Raw genomic sequence first — 20213 nt, forward strand, 5'->3', positions numbered from 1 at the left:
TTTTGTGAAAAAAAGTCACACGATTTCTCTCCCCTCCCCTAATTTGCATATGCAAATAATTTGCATATGCAAATTAGTATTCGTTCAGCCGGGCAGAAGGATTTGGCCGAATCCAAATCCTGCTAAAAGAAGGCAGAATTCCGAACCGAATCCTGGATTCGTTGCATCCCTATTAGAAATGGACCTAAATAAAAAAAGAGAGATAAAAAAAAAAGAGAATAATTATCTGAGGAATTTGTTAGTGAGCTCTACATACACAAACCCTGGGCATAAGAACCAAAGATTTTTATTATATGCATAATGGCCTGGAGCTGGGGTTACATACTTACACTGGGTGTCCATCTTTGGGGATGGAGGACTAACAGAATTAAAGTTTGTTAATACAGGTATGGGACCTGTTATCCAGGATACTTGGGGACCTGGGGTTTTCCAGATGAGGGATCTTTCTGTAATTTGAATCACCATTCCTTAAATCTACTAAAAAATTATTTAAATATTAATTAAACCCAATGGGATTCTTCTAGTAAGGATTAATTATATGTTAGCTGGGATCAAGTACAGGGTACTTTTTTGTTATCACCAAGGAAAATTAAGTCATTTTTAAAAATGTTAATTATTTTATTAAAATGTCTATGGGAGATGGCCTTGCCGTAATTTGGAGCCTTCGGGATAATGGGTTTCTGGATAACAGATTCTATACCTGTAAATGGTGTTTTTTAGCCATCTGTAAATTAGCACATGGGGTAGTGTATGTTTTATGTTCTGTTCAACATAATGAGAGGGTCTTTATTTATAACAGTGCTTAATTAATATCAAAGCATAGATTTGCTATTGAATAAAAGTACAATGAACTTGCCATTATTTACAATTACTTATATGTCTTGTACTTCTTCCTACTGGCAGGTTGTTATGCTCTCGGCCTGGTGTCTGCTGCGGGATGCCACCTATTATACTCTGTCTGTCATCGCTCTCATTGTGGTAAGTACTTTACCCTGTATTCTGTATAGTGTTCTTCAACACATGCATGCATGGAATAGCTGTGTAAAAACTGCATACAATATATAGTCAGAAAAGGGTGGCTGGTTTTGCAATTATAGAGCACAATTGGAAAGATCATCCTTTAAGGGTAAGTCCACACTGGGCGTTTTGGGGAGATATGGTCACCTGGCGATCTAATCGCCTCATTTTTGCGGCGACCAATCTCCCCAAACGCCTTCCCCGACTCTGCGCCTGCTAAAATTAAAAAACGCTGGCGCTAATCACACGCGGCTGTTCATTTTCTGAAGTCGCCCGAAGTGAAAACGAATTGGAAAAGGCGCAGAGTCAGGGAAGGCGTTTGGGGAGATTGGTTGCCGCAAAAACGAGGCGATTAGTCGCCAGGCGACCAAATCTCCCCAAAACTCCCAGTGTGGCCTGACCCTAAGTCTTCATTACTTTAGATTTAGAGAGGAAGGTAAATAAAGGAGGTGCTTTCAGATTATTTTGTTTTCCTTGTACCAGCTCCACTCTTAACTCCTCCCACTGAGCCCCCAGTTAGTGAGCGTTGACAAGGACCCTGGGCAATTATAGCACCCTAAGCAATTGACTAGCACTAATGAGTCTACAAAACTTGGTGGACATACAGATAGGGCCAGAGCTTTTTCAGACAAACTATATTGGCTTAAATAACTATATTGTTTTTAGGGATGCACCGAATCCAGGATACGCTTCTGGATTTGGCCAGGATTTGGCCTTTTTCAGCAGGATTCTGATTCAGCCGAATCCTTCTGCTCAGCCGAACCGAATCCTAATCTGCATATGCAAATTAGGGACAGGGATGGAAATAACATGACTTTTTGGTCACAAAACAAGGAAGTAAAAAATGTTTTCCCACTCGGTTAGTATTCGGCCAAATCTTTCGCAAACTATTTGGGGGTTTGGCCGAATCCAAAATAATATTTTACATTTAAGCATGGAGACTCATACAAAGGTATTTAAAAGTATTGTAGGAAGTTATATTATCCCTTAGAAATACTTGTCAGTGACCCCATTTGAGAGCTGGAAAGAGTAAGAAGAAGAAGGCAAAAAATTCAAAACCCATAAAAAAATAAAAATGAAAGCCAAGTGAAAAGTTGATTAGAATTAGCCATTCTATAACATACTAAAAGTTAACTTAAAGATGAACCACCCCTTTAAAGGGGCAGTATACCCCTTGTACAATGAATAGGGCTGGTGCTAAACATAGTTTTTGCCTGTTTATCTATAGTTTTTGTGATTTCTTGGATGTTTGATTCTTGCAATGTGGATAATTAGATTACAAGTGCTCAGATAATTTCTCTGTATAATGGACTTTGGCTAACAAAACAGTAACAACAAAGGGCAAGGGAGGGGGTTGTAAACTGGAAATCTAATTATCTACGTCGCAAGAACCAATCACGGAGTAGCTTTCGTTACCCTGCTTGCCCTGCTTAGCTTAAAGGAGGAGGAAAGCTAAGGAGGCATTTTATTGCCAATATATTAGCTGCAATAGTGCAAGCTAGAACGCTATATTTATTCTGTAGAATGATTTACCATACCTGAGGAAAAAGCTCTAGAAGCTCTCTGTTTGTTTAGGATAGCAGCTGCAATATTAGCTTGGTGTGACATCACTTCCTGCCTGAGTCTCTCCCTGCTCACTTATAGCTCTGGGCTCAGATTACAGCAGAGAAGGAGGGGGATAGAAGCAAACTGAGCATGCTCACGCCTGGGGCAATGAGGTTTAAACTGAAGGCAGGAAGTCTGATACAGAAGCCCATGTGTACTCAATAGAAGGAAGAAATGCAGAGGACTCTACTTTGAGGGTTTACTGGTATATTTAGGGTTTACTGGTATATTAAGGTGAACCTTTCTGGCTTACTTAGCTTTAACCTTTCCTTCTCCTTTAAGAAATAAAAAATTGTTGTAAAACAATACGTAAAATGTATGTTCTGCACAAGCCCTATTCATAGAATTAATGTTGAACAATGAGGAATAACACAATTGAAACAGTTTCTGTTTTAAGGCTGCATACTAATGCAAAGGTGTTTAAAGGTATTGTAGGTGCCGATGATCCTTTAACACAGAGATTTTGAAAATATGAGGCTGACCCCCATAGCAGCATCAGAGCATAAGCTTTAAGAATCCAATAAGAAAACCAGTTAGCGGTTGAATGTTAATTCACTGTAGTTAGGCCCAGTCCCAGGCCTAGGACAGCGCATTTAAAGGGGCAGCATGCATCTATATTTCTGGGTTTCTGAAGGACACTTGGAGCAGAGTTACAGGAGAAGCAGCAGAGCCAAGTGCATTGGGGGTAGGGCCGGGGCCACACACATGCGTTCGGGGTATGGTGCTTAGGAGGCGGTCAGCCTAGTTGTGCCCCATTTTCAAATCCATAGTGGACATAGATGTGACTGTTACAAACATGTGATGAGCATTTGGGTATGAATCTGAAAACTCTGCCAAAAAGCTAAATATTTATACTAGGTCACCTGTTTAAAAGCATAGATCTTATTGGTTGCTATGGGTAACTGCACCTGGGCAAACTTCCTAGCACTTTCATTCGTATGCAGAAACATAACATAGACCCATGTGTTGTAATGTAGATGCATACAGGTATGGGATCCATTATCCAGTAACCCTTTATCCACAAAACTCTGAATTACGGAAAGCCCATCTCCCATTTTATCCAAATCATCCACATTTTTAAAAACTTTTTCTCTGTAATAATAAATCAGTACCTTGTACTTGATCCAAACTAAGATATAATAAATCCTTATTGGAAGCAAAACCAGCCTGTTGGGATGATTAATGCTTTTTTTTTTGTAAACTTAAGGTATGAAGATCCAAATGACTAAAAGATCTGTTATCTGTCCCGAGCATTCTAAATAACCGGTCCCATACCTACAGTATATATATATTGAATTTGCATTCTTTGACATAGTTCTTGTTTGCCTTTTTATTCTCACTTGTGTCAAGATAACCCTTTAAAATGTGACGTTTGTTTCCTAGCTCTGCTGTCGGCATGAAATATGTCTGAAATCAAATGAGCATGATACATACATCACAAAGTGCGTCTAATGAATAGAGAAATCATGTCTGATGGGCATTTCACTAGGCCTTTAATTAAATGTGTACACAGAAAGCTACAAGAAAGAAAGGAACAGACATGTGTACAATGTGTTAATTGTGCCATAGAATACAAGGTGTGTGTTGTGCATCTGCTTTCTGCCTATGAGTTTCCTATGGACACATGAGCCGCCGCCATCACTTGCGCAGCTGATTGAAATGTACGGGCGCTTTGCATTATCATAATTATCCTAATCTCAGGCTCATTATGTAGTCAATCCGCCAGCTGCATAAAAAAGAGGCTTTTGGGCATTTGGTCTGTCTGTTAGATAAGGAAATTGTTGTCTGAGAAATATTCTTATCAATGGGATGCAGCTGAGCTGATTTGCCTGAGGATCAGTCGTGTTTGTACAGAGGAAGATTTGGTGGGAAGTCTTTATGGATAACACATAATGGACTGCGTTACACAGGAGGAGCGTTGTCCATTGTGAGCCTGTCTTATAGGTAGCTAATGGACTTCAACACCTTTGTATGGAGAAAGGCCGGAAAGAGAATAGATTTGCCTGGTTGACGCTTATTCTGTAGCACAAAATCGCATGGATAATTCTTGTTTCTCGCTGTATTATCATATTGTCCTGTTGGTTTTTTCTTATGGTGAGATTTCCTGAAACTCTCCACGGGGCTTATTTTACTAAACGGCTCAACTGCATTTATTCTGCAACTAAATCTCTACATTTAACTGATAATCCTCTCTTCCTTTTTAATGCACGTGCTGTCACTTTGTCACTTTTACATAGTAAGGATGCCCCGATTTGGGTTTCAGCCAAGCCTTTTTTTTTTTTAGCAGGATTCAGATTTGGCTGAATCCAAGAGCCTGGCTGAACCAAATCCGAGCCCTATATAAAGCAAATCATGGAGGATTCTGGGATTTAGCCAAATATGGAAAATGTTTGTTCGGTGCATCCCTAGTACGTAGATACTCCTAGAAATGATCTTTTGCATTTTATGGTCATTCATAGTTACATTCAGTAACATAGTTAAGTTGGGTTCAACCCCTCTAAATGAACCATAATGACCATAGTATAGTTTAATTGCTAATAACAAGAGCTACAGGCCACTATGAGCACATATAGGACATTTCGTAGTCGTTCTTTTGCACACCTTCCACTCATGTTCAGTGCAGCTTTTTCCGATTTTTTGCACAATCTTGTAACTTTACTATTGTTGCTGCAGAAATGTATCCTGGATGGCATTATACAGACCCAAACACGTGCCCTCTTCAGTTCCTATAAATATGGCCTTCTATCTTCCTCATGGCAGTTGCTCTTACACAAGTGTCTAAGCTCCCATGGAGCTCCCAGTCCATATATACTTGTATAGGTATGGGACCTGTTATCCTGAATGCTCGGGACCTGGGGTTATTCTGTAATTTAAATCTCCATGCCTTGAGTCTACTAGAAAATCATTTAAAAATTAAATAAACCAAATGTTTTGCCTCCAATAAGGATTAATTATATCTTAGTTGGGATCAATTCTCAACCATGTGAATGTGTAAGATCTAGGTGTGATAATTCGGAGCTTTCTGGATAATGGGTTTCCGGATAAAGGATCCAGCATCAGACTATTTGTATAGTAAATGCAGTCAGATGTCCAGCTAGCACAGTGCAAATCTCTGTTTGACTCATGCACAGATTTTCTGCATTTGGTTATCCATGTTTCTGCCAGAAGTGAAATAAATGCATTGTTCGGTGACTTCTTATGAAAGAGATAAAACTGACTTTCCTTGACAAATAGATTTCAATTTGTATCAGTCTTGCAAAATACTTTTTTTTCTAATGACAAGGACAGATTTGCCTTTCTTTTTCAGAGCTAAATTCTGCTGTTTATCAATCACGTGGATGCCCAGTATGTGAGATTTGAATTTAAAGGGCAAATGATGCATTGTTATATATACACGCTTCATTGGCGCAGCCTTCTAGGAAACATTGTATTCACTGGCTTCTGTTAGATTCTGTGTCTGGCATATGGGAAAGTTGTATTGTGGTGTCATCTAGTGGTGACCTGAATAACTTTTCAGTACAAAGGATGGAGGAATTTGTGGTACAGTTAAAGCTATTTAATTTTTTGCAGTAATTTTGCTGCTTTATATATAGGTATGAGACTTGTTATCCAGAATGCTCGGGACCTGGGGTTTTCTAGATAACAGATCTTGGATCCTCGTACTTTGTCTTCATAATTTAAACATTAAATAACCCAATAGGCTGGTTTTGCTTCCCGTAAGGATTAGTTCTATCTTAGTTGGGATCAAGTACAATGAACTATTTCATTATTACAGAGAAAAAGAAAATAATTGTAAATAATGTGAATTATTTAAAAGTCTATGGGTGATGGCCTTCTCGTAAATTCAGAGCTTTCTGGATAATGGGTTTACAGATAATGGTACTCATACCTGGATAAATATATATATATACATATATATATATATATATATAAAGTTCAGAAATACCCGCACTGAATGTGGACCAAAACATTGGATACACAAATATGAATAATAATACTTGATGGGTTATTGATATTGGAGTGCGGGTCCTTCTGAACTTTATATAACACTAATTGAACCAGCACCCACTGCAATTGAAGACTGACTCAGAATGTGAGTGTTTGGTTACATATATATATATTTTCCAATGAGTATCCACACTCCATAGCTGCTGTCAATGGCGGGTGCACGGTAATTGTTTATGTATCAAAAATCTTCAGACCGGCACTCCCTTTAAAAGTTTAGTAATTTTATTATCATTCTGTAGTATCTATTCTGGATACTACAGAATGATAATAAAATTACTAAACTTTTAAAGGGAGTGCTGGTCTGAAGATTTTTGATATATATATATATATATATGTACTGCATACAGCATTGTTATAGAATATTGTTTTTTCCTCTCTAGATAGACATCAGCTTTATGACCCAAAAATCTGTTGACAACCAGTTTTGCACCTTGATTATATTCCGACTCTTGTTATAGGAAAAACATTTCACCTTGGGAGACCCACCCTAAACAGCGTATAGGGACTCATATTTGGCAATGCAGAGTATTGACAAGTATTAAATATTTCAAACCATGATTGGTAAATCCTGAATATTTTATTTTTCTATTTGGTTTGGTGAAAGTCTCTGCTCATTCCATGTAAGTCTAAAACAGTGGCAAATATATTTGTTTTTTTGTACAAACTCAAATTAGCTCTGGCTTAAATGAGTACTGTTATAGGAAAGGAGGTATATAAATAATGTATTTAAATATAGTTTGTTGTGCTGGAAACATTAGAACAAGGTCAAAGAGAATAAACATTCCATATTGTAATAAGTAATGTCAGTGAACTTATTTATGTCATATCCCAATCATACTTTTTTTTGTTTTCATTTACAGTTCATTTATGACGAGACGGTTTCCTGGTAAGTAGAAGTTATTTTATGCAATTTGTTTTACTATAAACTGTACTACAGAATTGGCATGTCTCTAGTTGTACTAATATTCTATACCAATACTGTTACTGATAACAACACAGTTATTATGACAGACAGACAGACAGACAGACAGATGTATCAATGTATGGTGGGCAAGAGCAAACCCAGATTTTACATTTTCCAGGCAACCAAAAAAACTGGGAGAGTAAAATTAGGGTTTGACTGTAGAATTGATGTGAACTGTAAAAAAATGACTTAAAATGAGAGAAAAATAATTTCATAGGGGACACAAAAAACCCCCCCATAAAATCCCAGCTTAAAGGGGTTTTTCACCTTTGAGTTAACTTTTAGTATGATGTAGAAAGTGATATTTTGAAACAATTTGCAAATTTGTACAGAGCATTTGTTTTTTAGATGGGAGTCAGTGACCCCCAGGGCCGCATCAGAAATCGCAGGGCCCCATACAACAAAATTTCCTGGGCCCAGCCCACCGCAAGCCCCACCTACAGGTCCGCCCCCCACTACACAGTAAAAAAACAAAAAAAATATTGGTGGCTAGGGTACCCACATGTTAATAAAAAATAAAAAGATATTGGTGGTCAGAGCCCCATACTATACTGAAACTGATTATCATTTAGTGCCCCAATGGGCCTCCTATACCCCCAGCAGGGTCTGCTTGCACTACAGTTACACATAATCATAGAGAGGCTGAGACCCAGGGTCCATTTCTACATGTGCCGTACAGGCAGTGCTTATTTATGCAGAGAATTGCTGGGAGCTGATCCAGGAGCCTTTCATGTTCCAAATACTTTTCCATAACCACTGAGTAAGACAAGCTGATAAAAAGTTGCTGGATCAAATCCCATGAATATCTAACAAACTTACACCAATGAAGTCACTCTGGTGGTAAAAACTGACAGGGAACACTTCATTATTGCAAGATAATATTAATACCTGATGCGGCATGTAATAAAGTTGTGCTGCAGAGAAGTCAACTAACAGCTGCAGAGCAGGGTGGTAGACTTATCCTTTAACAACATAATCTGAGTCACAACTGCACTACAAAAAATATACAAATGGGACCATACTGGCCTTTTACTGGTTACATGAGTAACATTTATATACACAGTGATTATAGGCTCTACAGAGGGGACGATTGCACTGGGCAACAGCCACACAGTCATTTTCATTGCGATATTTATGTTCCCACTCAAGACTGAATGTTGATTGATTGGATCCAAGTTGTGCTTTAGTTTGGTCGTGGTGTTCTCTGTAATTCCTGAAATCAAAATTCCCTGGGTGCCCAAGTGAACTTAAGCTGATAAAAAGAGAAGGAAGAGTTTATTTTAGGATCCCTATGCTTTGCATCATCCTGCAGCCTGATAATTATGGGAGATGTAGTCCAGAAACAGAGTCACAATGATCACAGGACTCACATTCTATAATAGGCAATGTGTATGTTGCAAAAGAATCCCCAGAATGCTCGAAGGCTGCAGGACTCTGCCCCATGAATACAATGCTGCCTGCATCTGTGCTTTATTCATGAGCAGACGGAGGATTAACAGAGCCTCCCTTTCACCCCTTACCTGTGCTACCACTTATCTTATGGCAAGCAGTAAGTACAGTGTTGCATTCCCTACACTCTAATTGTGTGTACCATAAGAAGAGTAAATATATATATATATAACACTTCCCCAAGCAGTGGCGTCCTGGGGGTCCTTGCCGGAGCAGCCCAAGGGGGGACAGTATCGCTAGTGCGGTGAATGCAATTGTGCACTAGCAGAGCCTGAAATTCCTATGGAAAAAAAACAGAATTTCAGCTCTTAGGGTAAGGTCACACCTGGCGATTCGGGGAGATTGTCGACTGGCGACTAATCTCCTCTTCTTTTGGGGCGACTAATCTCCCCGAATGGCTTCCTCCTGCCTTCCGCCAACTATAATGAAAAAACGCCTGCGGCATGGCACACGCTGCGCTTCTATTCTGAAGTAGCCCGAAGTTTCCTTGTGAGGCAACTTTAGGCAACTTCGGAAAACAAAGCTCCGCATGTGCCATGCAGCTGGAGCTGTTACATGTGTGTTGCTATTATAAGTATAAATAAACCCAATATATCTTAGTTGGGATCAAGTACAAGGTACTGTTTTATTATTACAGAGAAAAAGGAAATCATTTGGAATATTTAGATAAAATGGAGTCTATTGGAGACAGACTTTCCATAATTTGGAGCCTTACAGATAATAGATTCTGTTCCTGTTTAGTCATACTTGTTTGCACATTTATTTATTTACAGTGAAACCTCGATTTTAAGTCCCCTGATTTTAAGTTTTCCTGCATTTTACATTTTTTATTTGTGGTCCCGCCAATTTATAATGAATTTCAATGTGTGCATTTCCATGATTTTAAGTAATGTTTTCCCGGATTTTAAATCAAAATTTTGTTCTGAAAACATGAATTATTATTATTTGTGAAATAAAGAGGTTTAAAATACTAACAAGATCTATATTTTGCAATGGTTCTGCCTGTAAATGTTTTATGCCAATGAGTCTGCCCCTTATACAGTCCTGCACCAATCACTTACTGCTTTAGGTTGTGTATGTGACTGACAGAGAGGCCTTGCCCATAGTGTAATATTTATGCTGCAAAGCTAAACCCTTGTTATTAACACAGTAAATATTGTATCTCAAAGTAAAACAGACTCCTGTGCTTATATCCTTTCAGTACTTGAAGAAAAAGTTACTTTAACACATTTTCCTGAATTTTACATAATTTTTTCCTGGTCCCCTGAAAAATGTAAAATGTAACCTTTAGACATGGCATGTTGGTGGGGAAATTTGGCATCATATAATAATCATGTGTCTCCTCCCAGGTGGGAATCCCTGATCCTTGTCATGATGTACGCTGTTTACATTCTCATAATGAAGTAAGTACAAAGACACAGGCAGGAGTACAAACTTGTGGATCAAAGTCAAGGGTCCTAATGCCCCCCTATATTACTGCTACATGACTCCTTTGTTTAAAGGGGTGGTTCACCTTGAAGTTAACTTTTAGTAATGTTATAGAACTGCCAATTGTAAGCAACCTTTCAATTGGTTTTCATTATTTTATTTTTTTATAGTTTTTGAATTATTAGCCTTTTTTCTTCTGACTCAATCCAGCTTTCAAGTGGGGGTTACTGACCCCATCTAAAAAACAAATGCTCTGTAAAGCTACAGATGTATTGTTATTGCTACTTTTTATTACTCCTCTTTCTATTCAGGAACTCTCTTATTCCTATCCCAGTCTCTTATTGACCCTAGTAACCAGATTGCTGAAATTGCAAACTGGAGAGCTGCTGAATGAAAAGCGAAATAACTAAATCTATAAATAATAAAAAATTAAAACCAATTGCAAATTGACTCAGAATATCACTCTCTACATAACCCTAGGAGTTAATTTAAAGGTGAACAACCCCTTTAAGTGAGCTTAATTCGGATTCTGTGCCTACTCCTTGAAACCAGTATGGGTACATTACAGTTTGCCTTTTTTTCTTAAAGTATTTAATACCTAAGTTTTAACTTGTGGCATAGCCCCCTGAAAGTCATATCAATGGCAACTGAAGCCGTTATTTATGTTTGAAATAGCAAGTTGCTTTGATTTATTGGAAACTGACTTACATGGAGTTGATTCCTGCGCAGGTTCAATTCATCTATACATCAGTTCTTCGAAAGAACGAAAAAAGGAGCAGGCAACTTGGCAAATGGTCTGGCTGCTAATTCAGAACTAGATGACAGTGTCCACTGTGAAGCAACGATGGTGCTCCTCAACAAAGGTAATTGTAATAAATTCATACAACTGCACTTAACATTCTATACTTCTGTCACCCAGGTTTAGTGAGAACGGGGCAGAAAAGGGTATGCAATCACCCTGATCCACGGAGGTTGTATACATAGACGCTTCTCTGCACCTACCTCCTTCTCACCTCCTTCTTCAAAATTTGAAGGGAGATCAAAACCACAAAGCAGTGTGTATGAGAGGACATGTTTAACTTCTTATATATTAAAGGGGTTGTTCACCTTTAAGTTAACTTTTAGTATGATGTAGCGAGACCATTTGTAATTGGTTTTCATTTTTTATTATTTGTGGTTTTTAGATTATTTATCCTTTAATTTAGCAGCTCTCCAGTTTGTAATTGTAGCAATCTGGTTACTAGGGTCCAAATTACCCCAGCAGCCATGCAGTGATTTGAATAAGAGCCTGGAGTAATAAAAAGTAGTAAAGACAATAAATGTGTAGCCTTACAGAGCATTTGTTTTTTAGGTGGAGCGAGTCAGAAGAAGGCAAATAATTAAAAAAAACTACAAAAAAAATAAAAAATAAAGGCCAGTTGAAAAGTTGCTTAAAGGAGAAATTTTGTGTAAAAAAATAAGAACGTACCAGTGCGTTATACTCATATTGATATAGAAGAATTGTGCTTAAAAAAGTAGTGTTTCAGGCTGATTTATTGAATATTTCTACAAAAACCCTAATAATCCCTCCACTTCCTGCTCCCTGAATTCCCAGGCTGTGCAGGGGAGCCAGCGGCACTCAGCTCACTGCACTGTAGGACAGGAACCAATCAGCAGCTAGCAGGACCTGATAGGAAACTGAAGCCTGTCTGTGCTTGTGTGACTGCAGGACTGTGATTGGCTGCCCCCCTTCTACTGTGCTTGGACCGTTAGGACACGCCCACCCCCTCATTCGAAACAGGGACCAGTGAACATCTATAGGGAGCTCTAATAAATGGGCTGCTAAACATTTGGCCTATTTCTTGGCCATTCCCTATTTTTGAGAACAAAAAGGCTAAATAGATGGACTAATAGATTATAGTATGTAAAGAAAAGAGACCAAGAGAATAGAGGTTGAGTGAGGAGGAAGAATAATAGTACTGAGAGTGGGCCCCTGGTCTAAGGTTTTTGGGTGGGCCCCTGGTGTCCCAGTCCGACACTGGGCAAAGGACAGACATGCATTCAGTATAAATCATATTTACAAATAACTTTAAAATCGTTTACAATTTGTTATTGATTTCCACGCCTTTATTACACTGCACAACAAATCCAAAAACTGCAGGTTTTCATTTATTCCGTTTATGGCATTACATAAGGAGTGAGTTACTGTATACCAGCAGAGTTTCCACTTTTTGTGACTATTATTTATATTTATAAATGTGGCCATTAGATAGACTGTCCCTGCATGTATCACTCAGAGTTCCGACTCATGAAAACCCACTGTATGTTTTTAACAGGAAATTGTAATCGCAAAACTTCCGTCATAATGGTAGACGAGTTGCTTTCTGCGTATCCACACCAGCTCTCCTTCTCTGAGGCCGGACTGAGGATTATGATAACAAGCCACTTTCCCCCCAAAACCAGACTTTCTATGGCCAGCCGAATGCTTATAAATGAGGTGAGTTTTTCTCCTTGTACTTTTTGCACAATTAAAAGATGTTTCATCAATTAAAAAGTTTCATCCGTCCTGGTGATGCATCACAATAGGGGTAATGTAATAAAAGCCGCACAGTTTGCAGCAGGTCTAGTAACCCATAGCAACCTTTCATATGTTTCCTTTTCAATAGGTGACCATTCAGTGCTATAATGCCTGCTGATAACCTTCACTTGTTAAGGTTTTAAAATTGATCTTTATTTTGCACATTTTCCTTTTTCTTTAATTCTATTGGCTAATCACAAGGCTTAATTGCTTTATGTCAGAGATATTGGATTTACGTCCGTTAGTTGTCTGTGAATGGCTTCACAATGCGATTGATTGTCATTGGCAGGAAGTTTAAACAACCTTTCTAGATATACAGCTATTAATTTACAGCACCACCGACCTTTCCTTCCAGAGGCAGCTTGAATATGTATTGATTTTATTCATGTACATCTGTGTTTCTTGCCTTGTTTTCAGAGGCAGAGATTAATAAACAGCCGTGTTTATGTCAATGGCGAATCGGAAGTGTCTATCAAGATTCCGATCAAGCATGCAGTGGAGAACGGAACAGGACCGGGGAACTCTATGGAGAGGAATGGGAACAGCAACAGAAGAGACGAAGTTGTGGCCGAGGCTGGCAATGAGACTGAGAATGAGAACGAAGACAACGAAAATAATGAGAACGATGAAGAGGAGGAAGAAGAGGAAGATGATAATGATGGGCCTTTCACCCCATTTGAAATCCCATGTAAGATATTCAATGCACAAACAAGATAAGGGATCACAGATCTTTACTGTCCCGAGCCACGTCTGCAGTCTCCCCCTGGGTACAGCACTGGCAGTGATATAGGGATTTTCCTTGACCAATGCACTTTTGTATTGGGAGTTTACAGATGAGACTGGAAATATGTACAAATCTGGCAGCCTGCTGCAACTGGCTATAATTACACCTAATACTTATATTTATTGTACGGAAGTTCTTGCTGCTTTGTGCCAGAGCACATGTTCTGTTTTTGTCAGGTTACTGGTTATTATTTGTCTTTACATTGCGTTCATTTAAACAACCAGTAGATGTCACTAGAATACAGCCCACGCCTAGCAATGGTTTCATTCAGGGCTCTCAAACTAGAGGCCCTCAAACATGTCTTCAGTGATAGGTTATAGGCCCACAACATGAAGAAAGTTGCACAAGAACAGTTTTGTTGAAGGCATCTAGACATTTCTGTTATTCGTTCATTCCACTGCTTCATTAAGGAAACTGCAAAGAGTTGTTGCTGCAGTAAATGTGGGGGAGATGCATTCTCTTCAGTATAGGGATCAATGAGGAGAAGCACACTGTAACACATAGGCCACAATTGTGTATTTGTGCAAATAAATACATATATATAAATCACAATATAAAGTTGCCTGGGTGCAGAGCCACAGAAGTGTTGTTCAATTCGAAAAGTCCACGCACTCAGGTCTTAAAGAACAAAAAATATATTTAAGTTACTGGGAGACAGTCTCCCAGTAATAAACTTAAATATATTTTTTGTTCTTTAAGACCTGAGTGTGGGGACTTCTTTTCAAATTATATATTGGATATTACTTGTGTCTATATATACATTGTATATGTATACATACACAATTCTACATTGTTTGTAGGTGGTTGATTTTTCTTACCCAGTGAATATTTTGTGTCCTATTTATAAACAGCTGGAGCAGCGAACAAGGTAAAATGGGTGGTGACGTGGCCCCTGTGCTTTCTCATGTACTTCACTGTACCCAACTGTGCAAAACCGCGCTGGGAGAAATGGTTTATGGTGACTTTTGCCTCGTCTTCTATGTGGATCGCAGGTCTCTCTTATGTGATGGTGTGGATGGTAAGTGTATGACACAGCTTCCTATATTGTATTTAAATGAACTGCTCTGTTAGACTAAGGGCTCACGTGGGAGATCCACACACAGAAAAACACCAGCACTCACCTACACTTACACTATACTGCTGAGAGATCAATCCAGTTCTGTGGCTCATATTGTATATATAATATTATGCATCTTTCCTACAGGTCACTATAATTGGCTTTACTTTGGGTATACCAGATGTAATCATGGGAATTACCTTCCTCGCTGCTGGCACCAGTGTACCTGACTGTATGGCAAGCTTGATCGTAGCAAGACAAGGTTTGTGCCTGAGGGGACTTTCACCTGTGCTGGGGACCCTTAGTCCAGTGGACAATTAATATAAAAAAAGGGTGAAGCTAATATAATGTTTTCAGAAAGAAGGTCTCACTGATAAGTATGCATCATAAAGGATCTGCCATATGCAGCCAATCTGGCTGGAGCTTCGTGTAGAGTTCACCCTAATAATGAAAATGTGCAGCTGCCAGGCCTCTCCTATACAATAAGATATACAATTAAACATATAAAGAAGGAATATGCAATGTTTTGTAGGTGATGAAAACATTGGTAGCATTTAATTTAAATTAGATATCAATACTGTGTCAAACTGCAATCATTTTTATCTTATGTGAGTTTTTATCGGTATGGAATCAGTTATCCGAAAACCCAATATTCATAAAGCTCCAAACTGCAAGAAGACTGTCTTTCAAAGACTTCATTTTAATCAAATAATTCTAGCTTTTTAAAAATGATTTCCTTTTTCCCTGTAATAAGTAGACAGTCCATTGGACTTGATCCCAAAAATATATAATTAATACTTATTGGATGCAATACAATCCTTTTAATTCATGTTTAAATTATTTCTTTAGTAGATTTAAATGATAATGACACTAAAATTGTTCTTTTGAAAATATTAATCTACATTAAAAGTTACCTATAGGTCATGTTAAGTTTTTCTGCTTTTGTACATAATGATTACTTGAAGTTCCTTAACCTGACTGTTTTGCCAACCTGACTGTCTCTTCTTAACCTGACAGTTAGAGTTTCTAATGCTAACAGACTACTGCTGCACAAATATGGCAGAACCCTCATAGAGGAACAGGGTAGTAAGAAAAGTAATGTGAAATCAGGCAAATACTTTTATGGCAAAATTATAAATAGAATTCTTAGAAAATATTATGATAGATAATAAAAAAAAGGTTATTTTCTGATGTCAGTATCTCTTTAAGCTATGGAGGTGCAAATTATGGAAATACCCCTTATCCGGAAAACCCAGGTATTCTGGATAACAAGTCCGATACCTGTTTTTGCTCTTTTTATTTTTCCTAATCAGCCACCCCCCATTTATAATTTATTCAGGCCACTGTCTGTCTGTAGTTAGGGTAGGGGCACACTGGGCGATTCGGGGACATTTAGTCGCCTGGCGAATAATCGTCTTTGCGGCGACTGATCTCCAGAATGCCTACCCTCTCGCTTGTGCTGGCTAAAATGAAAAATCGCCTGCGATAAAGCATACGCGGCGATTAGTTTTTCATAGTCAACCGAAGTTTCCTGGGCGACTTTGGAAAACGAATCGGCACGTTTTTCATTTTAGCCAGAGCAAGAGAGAGGGAAGGCGTTCGGGGAGATTGGTCGACGCAAAGACGAGGTGATTACTCGCCAGGCGACTAAATCTCCCTGAATCGCCCAGTGTGCCCCTACCCTAAGACCCTAACTTAATGTCATGGAAATTTATAGACCACTTGAGATAAAAAAGATAACGTTTATTTGACACGAGCTGCGTGGATTCTGCGCTCACCACATTACAAAAGCGATCCCAAATTGGCGAGCAGTAGAATAAATGGTTAAATAATGCAACAGAACACATTCTACATACCGGCACGTTGTAGTCTTTGCCAGCTCTGAACAATATTGAAAATAATATGTTGCCTCCCCTTCTTTCTCCATGTAGGTATGGGAGATATGGCTGTATCCAATTCCATTGGAAGTAACGTGTTTGACATCCTGATTGGGCTAGGCCTTCCCTGGGCATTACAGACTCTTGCAGTGGACTATGGCTCTTATGTAAGTACCCTTAACATTATGGAAAAGATCACAGCCTCTAGATTTCCTATATTCGTAGTATCTGTATCTGTAACAGGAACCAAATAGAGATGTAAAAACAGCTACAAAGCATTTATATGTTCATTGAAATTATGTTATTGATTGTTTTGCTGAATATTTATTCCATGTGTATTGTGGCTGTAATGTTTGGTAATATGTAAATATCAGCAGATGCCCAGCAGCCTGTTCTTCTTCTGCCAGTCCTTTCCACATCTACACCTGGTTGCTTTTTTGTGGGTGATTATCAGTTGTGCCCTGCAAAACAATCATGTCTCTTGTCATACTGGTGCTAAGTCTCTTGACTCCACTGCTACTCATAAATGTCATGTCTTCCAACTTAATCGTCATCTCCAAGTAGGTCCTGAGCTTGTGACCCGTGGACCACAAAAGTAGGCCGTACCACCGACAACTATATTATATCACTGACAATTGACTGTGTTTACATTTATATTTAAAAAAAAATGATGTTCAGAGTGATATCTTGAGACCATTTGCAATTGTGTTTTTTATTTTTTATTATGTGCAGTTGTTTAGTTGCAATTTCAGCAAATCTGGTTGCTAGGGTCTGAATTACCCTAGCAACCATGCATTGATTTGAATAAGAGACTGGAATATGAATAGGAGAGTAATAAAAAGTAGCAATAACAATACATGTGTAGTCTTACAGAGCATTTGTTTTTTTTGGAGAGATGGAAAAAGTTAGAAGAAGAAGGGGAATAATTCAAAAACTATAAAAAAAGAAAAAATGAAGGCCGATTGAAAAGATGCTTGGAATTGGCCATTTTACAACATACTAAAATTGAACATAAATTAACTTTTGGTATGATGTAGAGAGTGATATTCAATTTTAATTGGTTTTCATTTTTTATTATTTGTGCTTTTTGAGTTATTTAGCTTTTTATTCAGCAGCCCTCCAGTTTGCAACTTCAGCAATCTGGTTTCTAGAGTCCGAATTACCCTAGCAACCATGCATTTTTGGATAAGTACACCTGATTAAACTTTTTAGACCAGACTTTATACAAGAGGCACAGGCACTGCTCCCCAAACACATTACCTAAATATTAGGGCCCCTGTTTCCCAATACCTGAGGCCGTAATGCAGTGAGGTTGGTTGAAGTTATCAAATATTCCATGACTGTCACTGCTGAGCTGTAACATGTGCATTGGATTTAGCTGCCCTAGTGTATAATATCTGGTTATTCTTTAAAAAGGTAAAAACCTGGCTTTTTTCCTGTAGTAAAGTATTTAGGTCAGACATGCCTCAAAAAGTGTAATTTTCCTATTCTTAGCAGTCACTTGTTAGAACTAGCAACATCAGTAATAGGCCTGAAGCAGAAGTAAAAGTCATTTTCCACAGGAATCTTTCCCTGAGTGTGACCTTAACGTTGCTGCTTTAATATATCTGCCTATTGTCTTACTGCAGTTCAACTGAGAACACGACTCGTGCAAGCCAACTCTTTAGCTTTCAATGAGCTTGGAACGCTTTAAAAATACTTGGACTTTGCCAGCATGGCGTCTTCCTAGCAAATTACAGATTTTGTTCCAAAAAGAGCAGCTGTGAGATCTATTAGAGTCCGTTCTGCTTCCTGGCACAGTGAATTCCTCGGCTAGTGTTATTTCCCAGTGCACTTGTACACACACAAAAAATCAAGAAAACCTACACAGTTGTTACTTTCAGATGTGATTTGCATACTTACACATATGTGTTGTTATGTGTGAAACTATATAAGTGTTTTAACTCAAGGATGTCCATAGAGCACTAGATATTCTAGTCCATATCTTATGAGCTACGAGAAAAAGATTATAGCCCACTGCACACGTGACTTGGACACATTTGAATGAGTTGGCACCATTGATTAGTCTCAAAATGATGCCCTCCTCCATTAATCTTATCTAGGCTCAACTGAGCAGACAATGCCATTGGTCTAGGATCTCATTAGGCTTTTGATATGGTCCTAGGGCTGCTTGCACTCCCCATGTGATCCAACTTTTTGTTATTTTTTATATTTAAATAAACCTGATTTGGCCTGTAATGCAAAAAATGTTACCAAGCCAAGATAACTTATCTGTATATCCAGCTTTCTGCCTCAACAAATTTTCAAATTTTAGAGCAGTATAGCTCTCATTATTATCGAAGGGCCAAAAATGCATTTACATTTAAATTTTTAGAAACTATAGACCCCGACCAGTGGCTCATGAGTATCATGTTGCCCACCAACCCTTTGGATGTTGCTCCCAGTGGCCTCAAAGCAGGTGCTTATTTTTGAATTCCAGGCTTGGAGGCAAGTTGTGGTTGCATAAAAAACAGGTGTACTGCCAAACAGAGTCTCCTGCCAGTCCACATAAGTGCTACCAAATTGCCTTTTGTGCTACCCCAGGAACCTTTAGTATGCTTACATTGCTCTCCAACTTTTTTTTTAAATTTGAATGTGGTTCACAGCTAACAAAATGTAGGGATCCCTGAACTAGATCATGAACACATCTTATAAGTTTGACTTTGCACAAGAACCTGTGTTTAGCAACATGTTAGGCATTAAACACAGGGTGCATTTTGGCTCAAATATGTGTTCTTTGGCTGTAAAGGTGGTGCCCATAGATTCTGTACAAAAAATCCAAGAGAAACCAGAAAAGGCCTCAATTAAAAGATTAAACTTCTAGTTTTAATGTTAAAGGACAAGTAAAGTGCTTTAAATACATCACCTGTGCATGATCCAAGAGCATTTATCTTTGTATCTTTATTTAGAAGTGGCCTATTTATATCAGTAATCACCAACATCCCGGCTAGAGTTGCCACCTGCTAGTATGTTACCTGCCTGACCGGTAAAAATAGTGCTTGATGCCAATGTCATTAATAGGGAAAAAAACACAATATAGGAAGGCCGGTATTTTTTTCCAAAACATGTGGCAACTCTAATCCCGGCTCATTTTGCATTTGGAAACTATACCTGAAAAATGATCATGTATGAATCGGGAGACAAATATGCATATATGTACTGAGAACTACGGTCACCTTGCCTGCTGCGCCGGTTTAGTCGCATATTTAGAATAACAAGAGAAAAGGCATGTAAGAACCAGGAAATCTCATATTGTTATGTGAGAGGTAAAATGAACTTACAGTGCATGTTCCTCCACCAGTTCTGGTATGGCACACGTTTTTAATTACACAAGCCGTTTGATTTATTACTATTTACAATTGTTCTGCGGCAGAGCAGCTGTATCAGAGAGTTGCGCTGAGCTAATGACATTATTTCCTCTGTTACAT

At 38.5% G+C, this 20213-nt stretch overlaps 1 protein-coding gene across 1 annotated transcript in view; it reads left to right on the forward strand.

The window, feature by feature from the left end:
• The window catches only part of LOC108716110 (sodium/potassium/calcium exchanger 3), a 222768-nt gene that overhangs the window by 196391 nt on the left and 6164 nt on the right, over nucleotides 1-20213 (forward strand). Inside the window, exons 7-15 of the mRNA XM_041562667.1 lie at nucleotides 904-978; nucleotides 7491-7516; nucleotides 10393-10446; nucleotides 11201-11334; nucleotides 12787-12947; nucleotides 13446-13716; nucleotides 14664-14830; nucleotides 15017-15131; nucleotides 16801-16913. Coding sequence (XP_041418601.1) covers nucleotides 904-978; nucleotides 7491-7516; nucleotides 10393-10446; nucleotides 11201-11334; nucleotides 12787-12947; nucleotides 13446-13716; nucleotides 14664-14830; nucleotides 15017-15131; nucleotides 16801-16913 — 1116 coding nt within the window. The remainder of the gene's footprint in view (nucleotides 1-903; nucleotides 979-7490; nucleotides 7517-10392; nucleotides 10447-11200; nucleotides 11335-12786; nucleotides 12948-13445; nucleotides 13717-14663; nucleotides 14831-15016; nucleotides 15132-16800; nucleotides 16914-20213) is intronic.

The sequence above is a fragment of the Xenopus laevis genome, chromosome 5L (genome assembly GCF_017654675.1).
Source record: "Xenopus laevis strain J_2021 chromosome 5L, Xenopus_laevis_v10.1, whole genome shotgun sequence".
Taxonomy (NCBI): Eukaryota; Metazoa; Chordata; class Amphibia; order Anura; family Pipidae; genus Xenopus; species Xenopus laevis.